Here is a 20649-nt window from a genome sequence, read left to right as displayed (position 1 = left end):
AGTGCAGTTTTACACCACAGCAAACTATAACCACATTAATTAAAATAGTAAAAAGATCCCCTTTAATGCAAAATGTACTTTTCAATGTTATGATAGTAATGTGTCCAGAGTTTGGCAATGACCACCGAGCATGAGAACAAGTAGTTTGAAGCTGTCATGACCTCACGGGGGGCAGCTTTGTAAAAAGCAGGATTTACGTGTAGTAAAATAAAGCTTTTACCATAAAGCACCTCTGGGGCTCTGTCGACTATTTGTCAGATACAGACGTGGGAGCTGTCAGCTTAATAAGTTTGCTTGTCCTCAGTCAATAGACTAACGAAAAATGTGACACAGTAATCCCTCATTTAGCGCGGTTAATTGGTTCCGGACCTGATGGTAAAAAGTACATTTCTGCAGGATTCCTTCTTTATAAAAGAAATATTTCCGTAGTTACGGCATAGAAAACGTTCTTGTAAATAAGCTTTTTAACATTATTAGCGCCATCAAGACATGAAATAACACCCATGAGTCAACTTTACATTCATATTACCCAATATACGGTAGTTAAAATAATCAGAGAAAATAAGCCATTTAGGACAGTTTACCTTGTAGGGGAGCAGAATCGATGGCGGACAGGAAGTGACGACGTGGTTTGGAGTTGAGTTTTAGCATGTTATGGGCTATGGCTGCAACAGTAACCAGTGTTATGATTATTATTATTACTATTATTATGATCTTTTCTTCAAGTGCATGGTGGTGGTCTCACGGAACAATGACTGACACCTAGTGACCAGGGTAAAATACTACAAACTATTCACAAGTTGGTGGTCTAAATGGCTTATACTGCATTTGTATTTTAGTTCATTAAGCCATATTTATGCTTGAAAATGATCCATTTGGGCACATTTGCTTAAATATGCATATTTTCTGACGAATAACAGGCCATGAACCACAAAACAGTGATCATGTATGAGTTAATTGTATGAAAAACCGTGACAGAGTGAGGGACCGATGTTCAAACCGCTATGTAGCGTGGGGCGACTGTATCATGTTAGCACTTTAGCTCACACGGCTATGATTGTGTTGCTAACGTTTGAGTCCTCCTGTCCCACTCCTTAATGTTACATTGTTGTATGTGATATATGGCATCTTTTACACCGGACAAATGCAGAGTTGCCATATGTGCTGTATGTAAAATGAATGAGTGAATGCGACAAACACACAAAACAATGTGTTCTCCCAGCAGTTCTTACTTAGAGCACTTTTAAACTATCCAGCATCAAGGCTAGATCAATACAATATTGTGGGAAATAGTTGAAAAATAGCATCATATGGTTTAGTAAATGAACACATCTCTCTCTCTCGCTCAAATCAGAAGCGTTATCATCATTGTAAAGTCCAGACAGCTCTTGTCCTGGATCCCGATCGATTACGCAACACTGGGCCACAAGTTGTATGAGCCACAGCCATGCAGATTTTAGCCATGAGGGCCTGATAAACAAGCAACCCATGACTCTTTCAAAGTAAGTGCGGGGGGAGTCACATGCCTCGCTGAGTCAACACACGTTAAATCCAAACAAACAAACAAAAAAGATACGATCCATACCTTCTTTTCCCAACAGGAAATCCAGGAAGTGGTATGTGTAGGACACTCCCACTTTGGTCTCTACCTGAGGCCTTCGCAAGGTGGAGTAGATGTTGCCTGGGCTTTGCGTCTCTTCGCCTTTGCGCAACTTGGGCAGCCTACACCCCATATCTCTGCAGAGATGAGAAGACTTTCTAAATATACAAAACACATTCACACTTCCTGAGGAGTGTGTGTCTACATTTATTACACACGTGCAAGCGCCTGCTGTGGGAAATAATGTGTCTGTTTCTTTCACTCTCGCCCCCCACACAAACACAGTGTAATGCAATAATGGTGAAATATGAAACTGTCATCCATTACCTGCTCGCCGGGCTGTGATATGGCCGGCTCCTAATCAAACGTGGCTGATTGGGAGCGACATGTTTGATCAGAACGAATTAAAGCAGAAATGAGTGTGATTTCCTGCCCTGTCAAGCGGAGCGACATGACACCAGATAGAGAGAGAAGGAGAGAGGATGGAGGGGAGCTGAAGATGGTGAGCGTGTTGCGACCCGCCAACCAATTTATATGTTGATCCACAAGGTCAGCATTCTATCACAAAGAGATTTGCTCAAGATGCGTGGGCCCAACAGGCAATTAAAATAACAATTTATGGAGGTCCAAATACCTTCTTCAAGCAATATGGATCCAAAGCTGCGGGCTATATTGCACCCGAAACAGGACTGAGATGCTTTGCTAGACAAACAATGTTAGATGGAAGGCAGAGGGGCCAAATAGAGAGAATATGACCATCAATATGGCAGGCTGGCAAATATTGCCAAATTAATCAGATGTGACAGGCTTACCACCCTCCAACCATCAGTTACACTTCATATTGCAGCCTGCCACGCTTTACCACAACCACAATGTGAGGTGTGTGTGCGTGTGTGCGTGCGTGCCCTCTCCCAAACGCCTGTATCTCTGTATCTCCCAGGCGAGCATGGTGAAAGGCAATGTACACGGACATTAACTTGGCTAATGATCCTAAAAGATGACATTAAGCTTGGTGTGTGTGTTTGACCTGCATGGTATATGCATCTTGAAAGGCAACAAAATAGGGACACATTTTCATACCTCACACTCTTGTGATTCATCTTAACAGTCCACTCTTTAAACGGGAAAAACGTTGTTGTAAAGTGTAGCAATTATGGCAAAATCAGAGTGGACTACCGAGCTGTAACCAGCAGAGGCGCTCTCGCGCTCAGCCTCGACTCGAAAAAACAACAAGACATCAGATATGAAAGGCTGATCTATGAAGGCCTCCGCTATGGCAAGACTCCTCTTGGCAGAATTATTCTGTCTAATACAACACTGGCGTGGAAACAGGAGTTCAAAACATTCAGTTACAAATAGAGGTCTCGTGCTGGCATCACGCGACCGAATGATGGGAGGAGTGAATCCGTGTAACATGTTTAATGCGTGGATAATACAGTATCTACTATTATGTGAGGAGAAAACAGGTTTCTTTAGTGTTTCTATGGCAGGAGTACATAAAAGTCAAGGTGGCTTTATGTAAACATCACGTTTGGTGTGTTATGATATCGCCGTCAAGGAAATAAGATTCTTCAGTCGAGACTACAGAGCTTTCAAGGCACACAGATTATTGTGTTCTATGGCTGTACAAACATGGAACCTACCAAAAGAAACATTAGACTCCCGTCTTTCATCAGGAAAAAAAGACTGTTTCTACCTTTTTCTGGTCTTTAGTAATCAGCAGAAAATATCGGTAAGTTCCAGGAAAATATCTATACCAGCCGAAAACAAAAAAAGAGAAAAACTGCTTTTTGTGAAAAAATACATTTCAAGCGTAACTTTCGCTTTGACACAATAGTTTTGCTTCTGTGACAGCTCAAATTTCTAAACTAGGGATATCCCGATCCACGTTGTTTGGCTTCCGAGCCGATCCGATTTTTTTATAGTCTTCGATTCAGATCCGATCTGATCTGGTCTGGATCATTTGTTTTTTGTTTTTTTTTAATAATAATAAGCTTTTGTTACAAACATGAATTTGTGGAATTGAATATGGTTATGAAAATAGCTCTTCAAAGCATTGACAAACGGATGTCGCTTTGCTAACTTTGCTAATGGGATGTCAGCCTCAGCACATATTGCTACAAAATCTTCTACGAACTGGAACGTCCGTGCTTGTGCTAAAGGAAGATTGAGTCACTGATGTAATTGATGTAATTCCAATCGCATTATTAATGTAACATATTTTAATAAAACCCTTATTTTGTTTACACAATTAGACAAACGTGACAAAGACTGCTCTTATTTTGAAGGCAGGAATGTGTTGTGTGTGCTGCAAATGGCAATTGATTCACATTACACTAAAGCAGTAAAACGCAACACAGTGAAAACATACTCATTCAGCCTGAGTCGCGCGCGCACACACACACACACACACACACACACACAGCTGCACTAGCTAAATTAAGCGAACCCCGCTAGCTTCCGTTCACGCTCCGTAACAGAGGGGTTTCCAAGGGTTTTCGCCACCGTTTTGGACATGTTTAGTCGTGTTTGTGCGGTCCCTATAACAGGCAACCAGTGGTCAGCGTGCCACTTCCCGTGCGAGCTCCCTACACCATGACGCAGCGGTCCGGGCACAGTGAGAGGAAACTACCGCTGTAGCTACGGAGCCGAATATCCAACGTGGAACTAACTTCACCACGGAACACCGCGGACATGTCTGCATGGCGGTGTTGCGTTTACTTCTTGCGGCTGGCCTAAGTCGAGTGGCAACCAGCTTTGAGGCGCATCACTGCACCTACCATGTTGGAGTGTGGCTCAGAGTTACAAACGTGATACGGCAACCGGACTGGCCCGATCCCGTGGCGGAAGCCGATGATATCCGTTCTTACCACAACATAAACAACACAAAAAAAGGATTGCTTCACATCAAAATAACAATTTGTTTCCAAATATAACACCATGAACTATTTACAATTTTCACATTTACGTATTTTGTGTTACTTATCACGCCTGGTGTTTGATTCCGACAGTTTGTACAAGCACTCTACACAACTCTCAACTGCAATGCTAGCTCTGACAGAAGATGAGGGGTCCTGGCATGTCTATCCTATCGTAAAGACCACTGAAGGGGCTGCCAGAGTACAGTAGAATAATGATCAAGACTTAATCCAATCTGGTGTACCATTCAAATTATTTTGAAGCTACTATCCAAAAAGGTCAATTTGTACATATATGAACAACTTTATGACCACCATCACTTTCTATTGCTGCGATGACTGCAATTAGTCTGTGACGCTCACTCTTCTGTCCACTCAGTCCATCTGCCCGGTGGCTCATAAGAGTTCCCGCCGCAGACGTGCTCCCCCGCTGAGCCCGTTTAGCGGCGTAATCTACAAGAATGTTTCCAGCCAGCTGCTGTGATGCCTGACTTATGACCAGTCTAGAGCGCTGCCAAGCATTTTGACTCCAAGTCCTTAGCATAGCGTCTAAGCACGGAGACAGGTCAGTCAAGCTTGTGGTTTTGGGTGGGAAGTTAAAAGGTGGATGGAGGATGTTTTTCAAAAAGAATGGCATAATTGGACTCTACTGTAAATGAAAGATGAAGGTTGTACTCGTGAAGAAACTCAAGGTAGTTCAAGACTCAAGCTTTCTTTCTCCACATGTTGACTTCAAACAGAATCTCCCCACTTGCTCTCACACACAGGCAGCAAAAAAGGGCCTTGACAGCAAAAAGAAAAAAAACAACCATTAAACATGAAGCGACGGGAGGCAGATAAAAGCCAGGAGGAAGGAGAGAAAAGAAAGGAGGAAGGCAAGGCAGCAGTACAAGTGGAGGGCTTCTCATTAGAGAATCGCTTGTAACAGAGAGTTTTGGCAATGACAGCGGATTTGCGTGAGAGCGTAATCCGTCTGCGGCTCTGCTGCTATACCTCCCGAAACACAGTCAAGAGAGGTGGGAGGGGGAAAATCTTGTTTGGCGTGAAGCAACAGACGTCCACTGCTGAGGGAGAGCCTGAGCTTGAGGGCAGCCAAAGAAAAGACAGCTCAAGCCAATGGGCAGGGTCCAGTGACCATTTACATTTCTTTGAGTGCATGTTGCACAAAGCCTACTATGGAGGCCCCCGTGTTTTGCAGGTGCAGCATTGCACTTTGCAAACCTTATCTATTCTTGACATTGACTTCAAATTTGGTCGTGTGAGGTGCGGTCAAGTTAGTTTGATCTGATAGTACAGTTTGTTTGGTCAAGTGTGAACACAGGCCAGGACCAGATGGGTCTCTGTCAGCCCGCCAGCGAACACTAGTCTTTCTTGAGTAGTCCTGGGTGGGGCAAGTGTAAACGCAGACAGCACTAGACATGATGTAACCCAGTGCGACAAATACCAGGCAATACATACACTCCTGATCAAAATCTTAAGACCAGTTGAAAAACTGCTAGAATTTGAATTTTGCACATTTGGATCCTAATGAGGTTTTAAGTAGAGCTACAATATGCAAAAGCAAGAAGGGGGAGTGAGACAAAAAGCATTTTGAAAAAGTAATTTATTGAAAACGACAATTAAACTGAAATAGGCTGTTTATCAGCTGATCAAAAGTTTAAGATCATCGCTCAAAAAATAACAAAAAACTCTCCAAACCAGAACAAAAAATGTTCTCAGTAGGACTCAGTAATGAGTAGCTCCGCCGTTCTTGTTCATCACTTCAAAAATTGGTTTGGGCATGCTTGATGCCAGTGTTTCCAGGAGGCTAGTGGGAACATCGCTCCAAGTGGTGAAGATGGCTTCACCAAGGGCATCAACTGTCTGGAACTGATGGTGGTTTTTATAAACTTCCCTTGCCGTCCATCCCCAAATGTTCTCTATGGGATTTACATGCAGGATGGGTCCAAAAGAGTGATGTTATTCTCCCTGAAGAATTCCTTTATCAAGCGAGCGTTGTGAACGGCATTGTGAACCCAGCTGTTACCACACAGACGAGGGCCCTCAGTCATGCTGCAACATCTGCATGTAAGCAGCCGTTGTTTGACGACCCTACACCACCTGAAGCTCCGGTGTTCCACTGAATGAAAAAGCACCCCAGATCATGTTGGACCCCCCTCCACTCTGGGGGGTAGAAAACATCTCAGGTGGGATGTCCTTGTCATGCCAGTAACGTTGGAAGCCATCTGGACCGTCAGGGTTACATTTTTTCTCATCAGAGAATAAAACTTTTTTCTACCTTTCAATGTCCCATGTTTGATGCTCCCTGGCAAAGCCTAAACGAGCAGTTTTGAGACGAGGTCTTTGAATTCGTCGTTTGTTTTTTTAAACCCTTTTCCCGCAGATGCCGTCTGATGGTTATTGTGCTGCAGTCGGCACCAGTAAGGGCCTTAATGTGGGTCGAAGACCGCCCTGTGTTTTGATGGACAGCCAATCGGATCCTCCGGCTCAGCGCAGGCGTGATTGTTTTTGGGTCTACCACTTGACCTTTTTGTTCCATAATGCTCAGGATCTTTCAACCTCAGCAGCAATGGCACGCTGCGAGAGGCCTTGCTTATGCAGCTCGACAATCCGACCACGTTCAAAAAGAGAAAGCTTCTTAGCTTTAGCCATTAGGAGGGCATGACAGTGTGAATGCCTGACAGAAAATGAAAATTTTGAGCAGATTTTGGCTTTCATAGCCTGTGGTCTTAAACTTTTGATCAGCTGATAAACAGCCTATTTCAGTTTAATTGTCGTTTTCAATAAATTACTTTTTCAAAATGCTTTTTGTCTCACTCCCCCTTCTTGCTTTTGCATATTGTAGCTCTACTTAAAACCTCATTAAGATCCAAATGTGCAAAATGCAAATTCTAGCAATTTTTCAAACTGGTCTTAAGATTTTGATCAGGAGTGTAGCAACACTCAACAGAAAGTTGAGTGCCAATCATCAACAAATAAGAGTTAAATGTAAGCTAAGAAACGTGGATGTGACGCGGAGGTCGTGAGGCCATCGGCCAATGTACACATCACATACTCTGTCCAAACTTTATGCATATCCTTTCCTGAGAGCATTATTTGGTCCGCTGACAAAATTACCAGTGTGGACGCTAACCAGATCACACTAAAGTCATCACCACCTATAGTCACCACCACCTTTGGGTGAACACACCCAAAAATGAGATTTGCAAGCTTGTTTGAAGCAGAGCAGCTTCGTTGTTTTTTATTTTTGTAATTTCCATTCTCAGATATTTTAGATTGCATTTAAGCAAAGTAAAATGAGCTATATAATGTACTACCAATGTTGAACAATACATTCCTCAGTGCCAAACAAATCTGGCTTTGCACAGATAATGTTCAGTTTTTATGGATACTGCCAGATAGGTTTTAATTAAACAGTTCATTTGTAGCGTACAGTGCAGTACCTGGTCTTAATACAATGGTTGGCTTATTCGGCGTAGGGTCTGAATTTTTCAAACTACAACCACAATATGTTTTAACTAAGAGTGTGTCAGAACTGAGCAGTTATTTTAGTATTGTTGAATTCCTCCAGTGACCTGGAGTGACCATTTGCCTTAAATGTTACTGTCCACTTTAGTGTAATGGTGGGCATTTATGCACTTAGTGCTCCTTTCCTTTTTGTATATTATATAGCAAGTATCAGCAAATAATACTGCCTGGCTGAAAGTGTCTATTGAAGGGTCTGGCGGGATGAAGAGTGTTTTATGAGAGTACAGTAATGAAGGTCACTTTTGCTGTTAAATGAACTGTTTGCTTTAAAAAACAAGCTCCATTCTATACTACTGAATGGTCAATATGTTCAAACACAAGTCATTGAGTGGTAATGAGATAGTTCTCGGTGGCTTCCGTTATAACGTACAGGTGTTATAACACCTTTTTCATAACCGTTATAACGTACAGGTGACAGAGCAGATCAACCAGGAAAATAAGGACCTCTTGGTTAATATAAGGACACAATCGTGTTTTTTGCATTAGGTGCAAGACAGAACCTGTGACAGTGGCATGGCATATTTACTTCCACTACTTAATTACTTTCCCATGGCAGCTAATGCTGTCACAAGTTTTAAATTGGAAAGCCGCAATCATTTCTCCTTGGAAGGAAAGTGACACTTGTTTAGATACCGTTTAAGTACAAAAAAGGAGAAAACTCACCGAGCGTGTGCTTGTCAGCGAGCGAAGTCTATCGGGCGTCTGAGCCTCCGCTTGGCCGCCTCCTCGTCGCGTCAGAGGGGGTGAGGCACGCGTGGACACCGTCGATGAGACTCTTCCAGCGGGCACGTCTGCCTAACTCAAAGCGGAGTGGAGATCTGCGAGGAAGGGCGGTCTCCTCCCGATTCACTCACTTGAAAGACTTTTAAGAGCACCCAGTGATGTTTTCTTTGAGGGTGACATGCAACCACGCCCCCGTCAGGTACAACCCACACACTGCTGTTTTTTTTCCTCCTCGCAATGCACTACAGTACATCCGCTTTTTAGTCCCATTACCCCCATGTGGCTCAGCGCCCCCCTCCAACACACACACACATTTTTTAAAAATTCATATTTCATAAGTAGCAATCCAGACTTATTCATAATTTAGAGGTGTCTGACTGGAGGAAGGTGGGTGGGGCTAGTGGGAGGCCATGAGGTGGACGTGGGACCCCGGGGAGCACCCAGTCACACCAGTAGACTGTGACAACCCACTAGACTTGATGATGGGGGCTGTTGCTAGGGAAGACAAACCTGAGTGGAGATTGCAAAACAACCCACAAACTCCCATAATACCACAGTTGAACTTTTATTATCTGTGTTGTTAGCCAAACACAAAGAACACCCAAAAAAACAACAACAAAAAAAACAGTGCAGTGTCCAGGTTCTCTGAATAGAACAGTTAACAGCGCTTTTTTTTTTGGACACACAAGAGACCCTGAAGCCCAAAAAGAATTCCAAGCAATGTAACAATCCAGATGCACGATCAATGAAAACAAATCCACCAAATGTGCAACAAAAATGGTTTTATATCAAGTGCAAAAAAATAAATAAATAAAGAGCACCATGCGTCTTGAGTAACCCGAAACACAAACAACCAACAAAAACCACAAACCTACTCAGTGTGGCATGCAAGTCTGAACTTTTTCTCCACAAGTAATAAAAAAAGAACACTTCAAAGTGTGTCCTTCATTGTCAAACCTGTCAAGTTGTTTTAAACTGTAAACGCAAATTGATAAGTGACACTGCCATATATGATAGACATTCGAGGATGGGTACGTAGTGAAGATGAGGTGCTAGAATAGTTGCTTTACCAGTGATTAAATTCACTTGAGTCTAAGAAATAAATGAAATGACCAAACCTTTTTCTGGTGAAACATCCTGGCTGCTCCTAGCTGTCAAGCCTTAGTATTTATATTTTTTGTTGTACAGCGAGCCACTGCGTATTAAAAATAAAAAGATCCAACCAAACATTTAAAATACAACAAAACAAGTAATAGAACATAAAATATAAAAATAGGCACCAAGGTGATCATAAAAGCCTTTTTTTGTTGTTGGGATAATTACCTAAACAAAGAGTGAGCTTTTCTTTCTATGCTTGTACGGTGAGAGTTCTCTGCTCTTCCTTGTGACCCCGCCACTATTCAAAGTGACCTTTATGAGTTAAAAGTGGCTCATTCAAGCCTGAGGTTATGGTCTCTACCATTTGTGGGTCAAAATGACGGATAGAAAAAAAAATTAAAATTGGTCTCAGAAGCCAAGTGAAGAGGAGAAGAGAAAAAGCGATTGTGAAGAGAAGAAAGGGATTCTGGCAGCTGTGTGTGAAGTCGAGACGTCATCTTTTCTGTAATCTGATGTCCTGTAGCCTTGAGAAAGGGCAGAAAAACACATCACGAGTAAACACTTGTTAACCAAGGGTGTACTCAAACTGGGCCATTCAAACTATTGCGGACCATATGTGATTCACCCTCCCTCTCGTAGCCTCTGCTAGCCAGAGCATTCATACGTCAACTCGTTTGCATGTGCCATCAATTGTACACTGGTATTCGTAGCTCGATGTCAAGTGAAGTCCAAGCGAAAATACTAGGGGTGCTCCATCAAGTGGTATTACTCAAACAGATAATAATAATAATCATGATATTAGTCGTATTAAAATTCTCTCTTGCACTCAGCTGCAACGTCTTTTTCGGACTGTAATGAAAAAGACAGCCACACAGCTGACATCACTCCTATTCCTTGCTAAACACACTAGCACACGCTGTTGTGATCACAAAAAATGCAGAGAAAGGTGGCAGCTGAACCAGTCACTCCCGACAAGTGGAGCAGAGTATGAACACGCTCCAGTTTGCAGTGACCAACAACAAGCAAAACGTATACTAAATCCAAAATGAAGATATTGTTGGAACTCAGAAATGCTCATGAAAATGGGAAATGCAAAAATAATTGTTTCACATCAAAAGAATATAGATTTGTCACCTCCTCATACCACTTCATCTAAATGCTCCAACTGTACAAGTGCTCAATTGTTCAATAAACACCATAAACACCAGGATTACAAGGCCTGCTCTGCTGCAAGAAAACGATGTGGAAAAGTAACATAAGAGGGAAAAATGTCTATTACCCATGATGCGATCGCAGTAGTTTACAACAAATGTACTACACCCCACGGAAAAACAGGACAGTGAAACAATGGACACATACAAGAATGTATTCATGCAAATCTGCTACATTCATTACATCTGACACGGAAGATAAGACTTCATGGCTGTTTGATTGCCTTGCTTTTAAATATTTCATGTCTTTATTCAACACACCGTGCGCACTCACAACTCGAACAAATAATTTGAACGGCATGCACTGAGTGTGCATGTGGCCAGATTGAAATGTTTGTGCCCCCCATCCCAACAATAGAAATGACGCAAACTACCTCTAGGTCACGTGGTTGCAACCCAGCAATTACTGCTATTTTCCTGATTATTTTTAGTCTTATTTTAAGTTGTTCTATGTATTTCGATTGTGCAAGGTGGATGATATCATTTACACTTTGCAGGTGGAGCGATCGCAACCATTAAATCAATCTTTATCACATATGTGAATGACACGGCAAGTGACTGCGGGGGTTTTGACCTTGCGGATTATTTTGTGGCTTTATTTATATCTGTTTTGAAACTGGACTTAAGTGAAGTGGGCCCAAACATGGTACAAATGGCCTAGTGTGAGTACACGCCAAGACATCCAATGAACATAGTCCTAATAAGGCTCTGTATGCAGTTCAAAAGCTCATTGGTGAAATAAAGTGCTACCTTATGTGAGGGGGGTGTCAGAAGCTGTGTGAACTACAGCGCACTCAGCACGGTCTGCGATCCGCACTCAATAACATTCTAGAAAAGAATGCACAATTACATTGCTCAGAGGGATACTCAATATGTTGAACCTGCACAAAGCAGTAAACAACAACAAAACAGTAGTGTTGCCATCTAGTGGTACTAGACGGAAGTTGTCAGCTTTGTAATACTGTGAACAAGTGCATCTCATTTTCATTCAACTTAAGTTCCTGCCATACTACAACATTCCTCCTATAAGCAGTCACCTGATTGTCAGCCCGTGCTCTCTGGTCCCCCATCCAGTAGGGTAGAGTGTACTGTGTTTGCGTGGGGGGGGAGAGGGTCAGATGTCAGACGCAGCAAAGGAGGGCAGAGATAACTCTACCAGAGGGACGTGCAGTGTGAAATAGGTAGGAACGCTAAATGCATTGTACCTGGTAGCAGTATGCATTGTGGGTGTTGCTCACTGGCACCTGTGGACCCATAAAGCCTCCATAGTGGGGGTAGTTGTATGGCTGCAAACATACACAGACAGTAAAATATGCTCATTTGTATTTGAACTGATGTCTCCATGATTCCCCAATTCTGATATTAATAGATATGACCTTTATCATTCAAGAGGCTTTTTTTTTAAATGACTCTTTCCAGACAGTAATCTGGTCACAACCTTAGACCTCTATTCTTGGTTTTGTGCTAATGAGCCGCCTTCCCTTGAGACAAAGTAGCAGTGGAATCATTCTAGCAGGCGACACAATAAGAACAGAATATTGTCACACACATGCACATTTGGCGCAAGACTCAATTTAAATAGTTTTTACTTAGTTCTACATGTGCACGGAAATGTCTAAACACCTGCTTTTTCATTTACTATTTATGTGCAGATGTGAACACTACAAATGTGGAACCAGCTGAAGCAACAGAACCGAAAACACCTCCAAAGCTGGTTTCTTCTGTGTTGCCAAACCTGCTGAGCTTGGGGACAAATGAGCAACAATTCATTTAAAAAAAGGAACCAATTAAGCTCAGTGTGTTCGTGTGTCACCTGATAGTAGGTAGCGCCACCACTGACCAAGGGTGAGGGCGAGGTCACACTCGCTCCATTGGGCGGGTAGCAAGTGCAATAGAAATACTGGGAGGGGTTAATCCAGTGTTCAAGGCCCATCCGAGGGGATTGCCTAACACCTGAGGTCGGGCAGGAGGGTATAAGTTGGATGGGAACATCTCCATGACATTAAGACGGTGTTCACTGGAAATGACAGCATACGTACGGCAGTTCCTTTGCTTCATAATGGCAGGACCCAGCTTGAGTATTCTCCCCTTCCAAATTATCTGTTGCTATAGAAACAAACATCAGACGCTATTTTGCAAACAAAAAGTCTTTTAACTTCCATTCTACTTACATCAACGATTGACTGAATGTCGACATCTTCGGCGAAGTACACAAACCCATAGCTACAAGAGGAAACAAGATGCCCCAAATGATATGGTAGTTTCCATGGATGCAACAAGTACAAGTAACAAATGAAAAATGCATAAAAGAGTTACCCTTTGCTGAATCCGCCACGGTAAGTGATTATTTTCACCTCCTTGATTTGACCGAACTTTGCAAACATGTCCCGCATATCGGCTGCATTCGCCTAAAATTGGGAGGGAATTTGAAGTGGAAAAACTAGCTTTAAGTAGGCCATCTTTAATACATGTTGCACTGCAGAATCTTGCTGTCTTGTGTTTATGGATCCTGTCCTGCAACGTACACGCAGCACGTTCTATTTACCCTGCAATAAAGACATCATCTGATCATCAAACTCAGATGTGTTTGCCCCTTCCTGATTTTTTTTTTTTTTTGCCACACTTTAATGTGTCAGATAATCTGTCTCTGTCTCATCAGACCACAGAGAATTTTCCCAAAGGTCTTGGGGATCATAAAGATGTTTTCCGGCAAAACAGAGACAAGCCTTAATATTCTTTTGGTTCAGCAGTGGTTTTCGTCTTGGAACTCTGCCATGCAGGACGTGTTGTGGGGTCTTTTGTGACCTCTCAATGAGTCGGCACTGCGCTCTTAGGCTAATTTTTCTTGGCCGGCCACTCCTGGGAAGGTTCACCACTGTTACATGTTTTCGCCATTTGCGGATAATGCCTCTCACTGTGGTTTGCTGGAGTTTACAATGTTTTCCAGACTGATAGATCTCAATTGATGTTACATACAGGGGGATACTCATATTATCCAATATAGTAGTATAGAGCTGGAGTACGACCACAACAGTACCCCATGTTGGGCGGCAGTGGCTCAGGAGATAGAGCAGGTCGTGGAGACGCTGGAAGGTTGGCGGTTTGATCCTCGCTCCCTCCATCTTGTCACTCCTTGGGCGAGATACTTCACCCCCCAATGCTGCCCACACTGGTGTATGAATGTTTGGTTGTGGTTGAAGAGGCCATAGATGGGAAGTGGCAGACTACCCCAAGGCAGCTGTGGATACTGATGTAGATGACCACCACCAGCGTGTGACTGAATAATAGGTTCACTTCATTGTGAAGCGCTTTGGGTACCTTGAAAAGCACAAAATCTAACTCATTCATATTATTATGAGATAATTCCAACCTACTGGTGCATGTTACTAGTGGCCTGTGTGGACTACAGTTCATCAACATCCTTTAATCCCTTAAACTATTTGTAGTAATTACTTCATTTATTCATTTTTATGCTTTAAAATGCTTAATTTTGGCGAAGAATATGTAAAAAATTAGATTAATATGCATATTTTTTGTACTAATAATAGCCGTAGTCAACCACAAAACAGCATCATTAATACATTTTTTAAAAAAACAGATGAGGGCGCAATGTTTGAACCGCAAAGTGGCACGGGTCAACTGTACATATACAACTACAGCAGCCCATCCTGACATTGTCATTCAACTGATCACTATCATTTGTAAGACAACAATTTCATGAACAAACCTTATTAACATGAATTTCTATGTAGGTTGCAGGACAAAAGGGTCAGTCTCCTGAAAGGAGTACCAGAGAGGGCACCAATACTCAGCTATAACCAAATAAAAATATACTGCAAAGACATTGAATAAACAGCGAAAACAGTGTAGAAAATGTTCTTTGTGTGTGTCTTGTACAAAACACGATCTGATGTCAATTTCAGCGCGTTTGCACATTGCCATTTTGTGACATGCAAAAGTGTGTCACAAAGACAATGTTTCACCTGCTGTGATTTCCCAAGTATACCACCTTATTGTGCACCAAATGCATTTTGCTGCATCCAAAACATGTACATGTCGCAATGGTGACCAGCGTAGTCTGCAAACAATGCAACTAAATCGCCGAAGACATTTGCAAATGGCCTCTGCCTTGACACACAATGTGAACTTTAGAGTGTTTGCCTGTTATTTCTCCAGTTTTTCGTAAAAATCCAGACAATAACAAAAGTGACACTGATTCAAAATCAAACGTATGGCATAATGTCCAGGATACGTTTTACCTTCAGGATTTCTACTGATCTATTTTTTCAATTGGGGAACTTTTTTTTTGTTTTGTTTTTAACATCATGCTTCCTTGGAAATTGCTAACTATGTTTTAAAAAAACAATGTTGAGTCCCGCACAAAGTTCAAAATGGGGTCCATCCACTAGCTCTGTATTACACGCAAGATACGTCGCCATTTTGGAGCATGCTTGTGACAATTTCAGGTAAGTTTAAAGCATTGAGTGATATACATTATGTATTAAAGTGATACTTTATTTTCATATACAAATTGGTTAGAAAATAGCTTTCAATTTTGCTTGCTATGTCACGCTTTTGGTACCCCTTTCAGGAGACAGACCCAAAACCAATCCAAAATGTTAAATGTAAAGCTCACACATCATTACCTTGGTGTCAATCCCAAAAAAGACAAATATGGCATTGGGATTCACTTTGCCCTCTGGCAGAATGTAGCCATTGGACAACTGAGAGGAGGGTGAAACATGGTTGTTGCCCTTTGGGTTCTGGGTATCCTTGTTGCCCTTTGGGTTCTGGGTATCCTAACAGAAAAACATGATCATTGATAGTGTGAAAAAAATGATGCAATATAAATGGCTACCCTTATTGTCCATTAGTGGGACAAAGACGTTCATGATTGAGTGTTTGAGTAACTGCATGGTTTTGTGACAGAAAGCCACAAATGATGTCAAGGTGCAATTGCTGGATAAAATCTACTGCAACAGTAATATATTCACGTACATTGTTGTTGAAGTAACCACCCTTTGATAAGAGTCGTAAACAAAATACGCTTTTTAGACTTTGATCATGATGAATATGATGACAAAGGCAATTTGATCGTGCCAAAAAAAACCCCCAAAAACACGGGCGCCCTAACATTGGGATTACAGACGATAGCGTGTAGCATGCTGCTAACAACAACGAGCACAACCTTAAATTACCGACACTACTGAAGCATCTTTTAAAATGGGTGAGGCGTTTTATTTATTTATTTTTTTTACATCAGACAATGACCGAAGGAAAATGGCGGAAAGTTGGGAAGTCCTTTCACTCCAGTGTGGTAAAAGCTGAGCCGAAAAGTTACTGCAGAATGTTTTCTCTAAAAACAATTATAGACTCATGCTAAAATTAGCGTTCAAATGGGTATAAATAAGGCGTAATCGTTTTATTGAAGTAGCCTTTTTTTCCCCCCAAAACTAGCTTAACACGGTGTACCGACTCTAGCGTGAGCAAAAGTCACTCGCTGCCAAACACTTAAGTGATGGACAATTAACGTCACAGCTGTATGGCCGTACAACAATGACATGTAGAATATTGTCCTTAATACTTACCATATTTAAAACGAAACAAACTTTGCATTTAAGGGTGTTGGTCAAATGCAAGTAGCGCGCTTTTTCTGTGCAACTACAGTCGTCTTTAACGCCCCCCCTCACGTGATCAAATGTGACAGCCAATCAAATGTTAGACACTTAGGGTCAATTAAGGGTCATCGTTACATAACTCAGTTCGGTAAAATAGTAGACTTGCATGCATTTTATGCTAGAATGATTAACAAAGAGTAGTTAATATCAACTTGAAATAATAGAATACATGAGGTAATATTTTAGGGATCTAAGTCGACAATGGAACTCCCCTTCATTGTACGGCACTAAAGACGCTACACTCAGTAAACGCTAGATGGCAGCAGACACAAGTTATACTGAGAACACAAATTTTATAGCGTTTAAAAACCTGTTTCAGCAATTAATTTTGACAGTGATTCTCTGTCCAAACCATGATATGCCTCGGCAACTGTGGCCAGCATTAACAACATGAATACGTTTTTATACATACACAAAACATTAAGATAAGAAACTGCACATTAACGCTGATGCTTTTGGGTTCTATTCAGTGCAATGTTGCAAAAACGTTTCTATCCAGACGATGAGATATTTAAGAGTGTGTTGGTTTGCGTATACTAGTACATCACTATCAGTCAGCATATGTGGTGCAGGCCATAACTCTATTCCCACCTCAGTAAAGCAATTGCATCAGCTCCCTCTGCAGATTATAAACTATGAAATATTGGAAAAACGACCTGGCTAATCTAAAATTCAGCTGGCGGTGACTCTTCCTGCAGGTTCTCATATATTCAGTGATGTTAGTGTACAGTGGTGTGAAAAAGTGTCTTCTCCCTTCCTGATTTCTTCATTTTTTTCCCCATGTTTGTCATGCTTAAATGTTTTAAAGATCATCAGACATCACATTTAAATATTAGCCAATGACAAAACAATTGAACACAAAACGCATTTTTTTTAAATGGAACTTGTTATTTTTAAAGGGAGAAAAAAATCCAAACCCAAATGGTCTTGTGCGAAAAAGTGATTGCCCCCCTGTTAAAGCATAACTTAACTGAGATTAATTAAGATCTTATCAGTGTGGAAAAGGTTATAAAGCCATTTCTAAAGCTTTGGGACTCGGGTGAACCACAGTGAGAGCCATTATCTATAAATGACAAAAACATGGAACAGTGGTGAACCTTCCCACGAGTGGCCGGCCAAGCAAAATGACCCCAAGAGCGCAGCGACGACTCATAGAAGAGGTCACAAAAGACCCCACAACAACAATCAAAGAACTGCAGGCCTCACTTTCCTCAGTTAAGGTCAGTGTTCATGACTCCCAACGTAAGAAAGACACTGGGCAAAAATTGCCTGCATGGCAGAGTTCCAAGACAAAAACCATTGCTGAACAAAAAGAACAATAAGGCTTGTTTTGCCAGAAAATATCTTGATGATCCCCAGGATCTTTAGAAAAAACCTCTGTGGTCTGACGAGAAAAAAGTTGAACTTTTTGGAAGGTGTGTGTCCCATTATATCTGCCGTAAAAGTAACGACTCATTTCAGAAAAAGAACATCATACCAACAGTAAAATATGGCGGTGGTAGTGTGATGGTCTGGGGCTGTTTTGCTGCTTCAGGACCTGGAAAACTTTCTGTGATAAATGGAACCATGAACTCAGCTGTCTACCAAAAAATTCTGAAGGAGAACCCAACTTGGGTTCTGCAGCAGGACAGTGAAACACACCAGCAAGTCCACCTCTGAATGGCTGAAGAAAAACAGCATGTAGACCTTGGAGTGGCCTAGTCAAAGTCCTGACCTGAATCCTATTGAGATGCTGTGGCATGACCTTAGAAAGGCAGTTCATGCTGGAAAACCTTCAATTGTGGCTGAATTACAACAATTCTGCAAAGAAGAGTGGGACAAAATTCCTCCACAGCGCAGTAAGAGACTCATTGCAAGTTATCACAAACACTTGATTGCAGTTGTTGCTGCTAAGGGTGGTCCAACCAGTTATTAGGATTAGGAAACAATCACTTTTTCACACAGGGCCATGTAGCTTTGAATTTTATTTTCCCTTAATAATAAAAAGTTTCATTTAAAAACTGCATTTTTTGTTCAGTTGTGTTGCCATTGACTAATATTTAAATTTGTTTGGTGATCTGAAACATTCAAGTGTGACAAACATGCCAAAAAAAAAGCCACTGTATATTGAGAGGTCTAAAGGTTTGTTCCTCTGTAAACTACAATTATATCATCTTTACAGTCAAAACCAAGCACATTATCCTTGTAAGGGAATATAGATTATGCAAGTGTTCCTAATGGTGTGGCTGTAAAGTAGGTGTGTAAAGTTTCAGCTTGGGAACCAAGAAAAGGGAACTTTCATTTCATTTCGTCTGGCATTTACCCTTGAGGGAGCTGTCTTGGCATCCATCCACAAGCAATGCATCATAATAATTTCCCTTGAATGCTCCTGCAATAGCAGTAGTCCTGATTACACTTGGAGAAAAAATAAAGCACAAACACATTCCATGCAACTTTTGCAGACAGCCTTCACAATAGTGTTGTTTATCTCATGCATTTAAGACATGGTTTTTGTTGTTCTTTATTCAAGTGTTAACAGCTTGTTCAAACAATGCCCTGAAGCACCTTTTGGATAGACTCGAGAGCAGATGACGTTGAAAGATTTGTATGACAGTGTAAGAAATTAGTAATTATCAATTAGTTGTCTTGTCAAAACAACTATACCATGCAAGTTATTATTTGATTACAATTATTTTTGCGGCAGGTATCATGTCAATAAATCAATTGGTAGATTGAACTCTTGGATTTGAGTTGGATGTCACTAGGGTTGAAAGTTAGGAAGGTAGGAGTGCAAACGGAGGTGTGGGATGGTATTTATAAGTTACATTAAGGTGCATCACATGGTTACATTAGCAGAATTCATGCCACATGTCAGAAAAGGAGGAGGAGGAGGAAGCAGACCTTATTTAATCCCATCCCTTCTCCACGTCTGCTACTGCGCATTCATTCACACCAACTCTTTCACATGCTGACACTTAGAATATTTCATCTGCGTGCCTTTTGTCATTTAAATGTCGTTCACTTCCTGTGTGAAAAGAAAATTGGGTTGAGGAAAAGTAAAAAATGCGAATGTTAAAAATAAAGCTAAAAGTAAGATTAAAATGTAATTAAAGTGATAAAAATAGGAATAAACTGTTAATAATAGAAAATAGAGGGGACAGTAAATCAGGGTAAGTAAAGCAAAGATATTGAAAATTAGTAAATACTGGAGTAAAAATGTTGACTGAATTGCGCAATTCATGATACATTTTTGGATATCGATGAAGTAAGAACTTATTTGTCTCGTTCAATGCATGAAAAGTATTACTTACTATTGTTGAATATGGCATAATCTGTTACTATTGTCAGTTGCTGATGACGTCACGCTACGTGAAGTCTTTGTGAGCTGTGTCTTTTCATTTTCTTTGTAGTCGAGATGATGTCATCAATATTTGTCCAGTTCCTTGATGTCTGTGACAACAAGTTTTTGGCTTCCTCCATTTAATTTGTAGATTTTGCAGTTGGCGCTCCAAGTGCCTTGAATTTCCCCCTGCTTCCTAATGTCGTGTGCTTGCTGTTCGGTGATGCAGACGTTTGTTCCTTTCAGCTTGCTTCGCTGCCTCAGCAGTGCCAAATTATGACTGCAAGTGTGGTGCTGTTATTCCTGCCAGACACCGGAATGCAAGTATCGATGTTGTTGACATCCATATACACCCCACTTTTATTGCAGAAAGGTGGCCACCTTTTTGCTTTTTTGAAGCAAAACCATCTGGTTTTACTCCTCTGTTGTCAGCTGCTCTGGCATAAGGCCTGCTCTGTGTGTAATGTGAAGCCCAGTCACAATCACATTGTTCTAAATCATCAATTTGGCAAAGCATTTGCAATTGAATGAAATCCTTTTCATCATTTTGCTCCTTTAAAATTCATCCACTTTC

General features: G+C 41.4%; 2 protein-coding genes across 3 annotated transcripts in view; both read right to left on the bottom strand.

The window, feature by feature from the left end:
• Positions 1–8932, bottom strand: part of rftn1a (raftlin, lipid raft linker 1a) — a 34224-nt gene extending 25292 nt beyond the window's left edge. The window contains exons 1-2 of one of the 2 annotated variants that reach the window (XM_054764085.1): positions 8710–8932; positions 1586–1737 (exon numbers count right to left, since the gene is read on the bottom strand). In XM_054764085.1, coding sequence (XP_054620060.1) covers positions 1586–1733 — 148 coding nt within the window. In that variant the 5' untranslated portion in view covers positions 1734–1737; positions 8710–8932. The remainder of the gene's footprint in view (positions 1–1585; positions 1738–8709) is intronic. The other variant, XM_054764084.1, reaches the window with a different exon arrangement.
• A 389-nt stretch (positions 8933–9321) lies between these two features.
• Positions 9322–16787, bottom strand: dazl (deleted in azoospermia-like). The gene is made up of 10 exons (XM_054764055.1): positions 16667–16787; positions 15725–15877; positions 13395–13486; positions 13250–13301; positions 13118–13184; positions 12892–13031; positions 12284–12364; positions 12116–12166; positions 11829–11906; positions 9322–10391 (listed from the first exon to the last, which is right to left on the bottom strand). Exons 1-9 carry the CDS (start codon positions 16667–16669, stop codon positions 11862–11864), a joined length of 684 nt encoding a protein of 227 aa, XP_054620030.1. The 5' UTR covers positions 16670–16787; the 3' UTR covers positions 9322–10391; positions 11829–11861.
• Between the last annotated feature and the right edge of the window lie 3862 nt (positions 16788–20649).

The sequence above is a fragment of the Dunckerocampus dactyliophorus genome, chromosome 20 (genome assembly GCF_027744805.1).
Source record: "Dunckerocampus dactyliophorus isolate RoL2022-P2 chromosome 20, RoL_Ddac_1.1, whole genome shotgun sequence".
NCBI classification, from domain to species: domain Eukaryota; kingdom Metazoa; phylum Chordata; class Actinopteri; order Syngnathiformes; family Syngnathidae; genus Dunckerocampus; species Dunckerocampus dactyliophorus.
This window is presented reverse-complemented; position numbering and strand designations above follow the sequence as displayed.

Excerpts from the sequence above, each read along its gene's own strand:
- dazl (XM_054764055.1), bottom strand. Across the intron at positions 13,487-15,724 it reads TTTTTGGGATTGACACCAAG|GCGAATGCAGCCGATATGCG; the intron begins GTAATGATGTGT and ends TCCCAATTTTAG. Across the intron at positions 11,907-12,115 it reads GAGCACGGGCTGACAATCAG|AATGTTATTGAGTGCGGATC; the intron begins GTGACTGCTTAT and ends ATTCTTTTCTAG.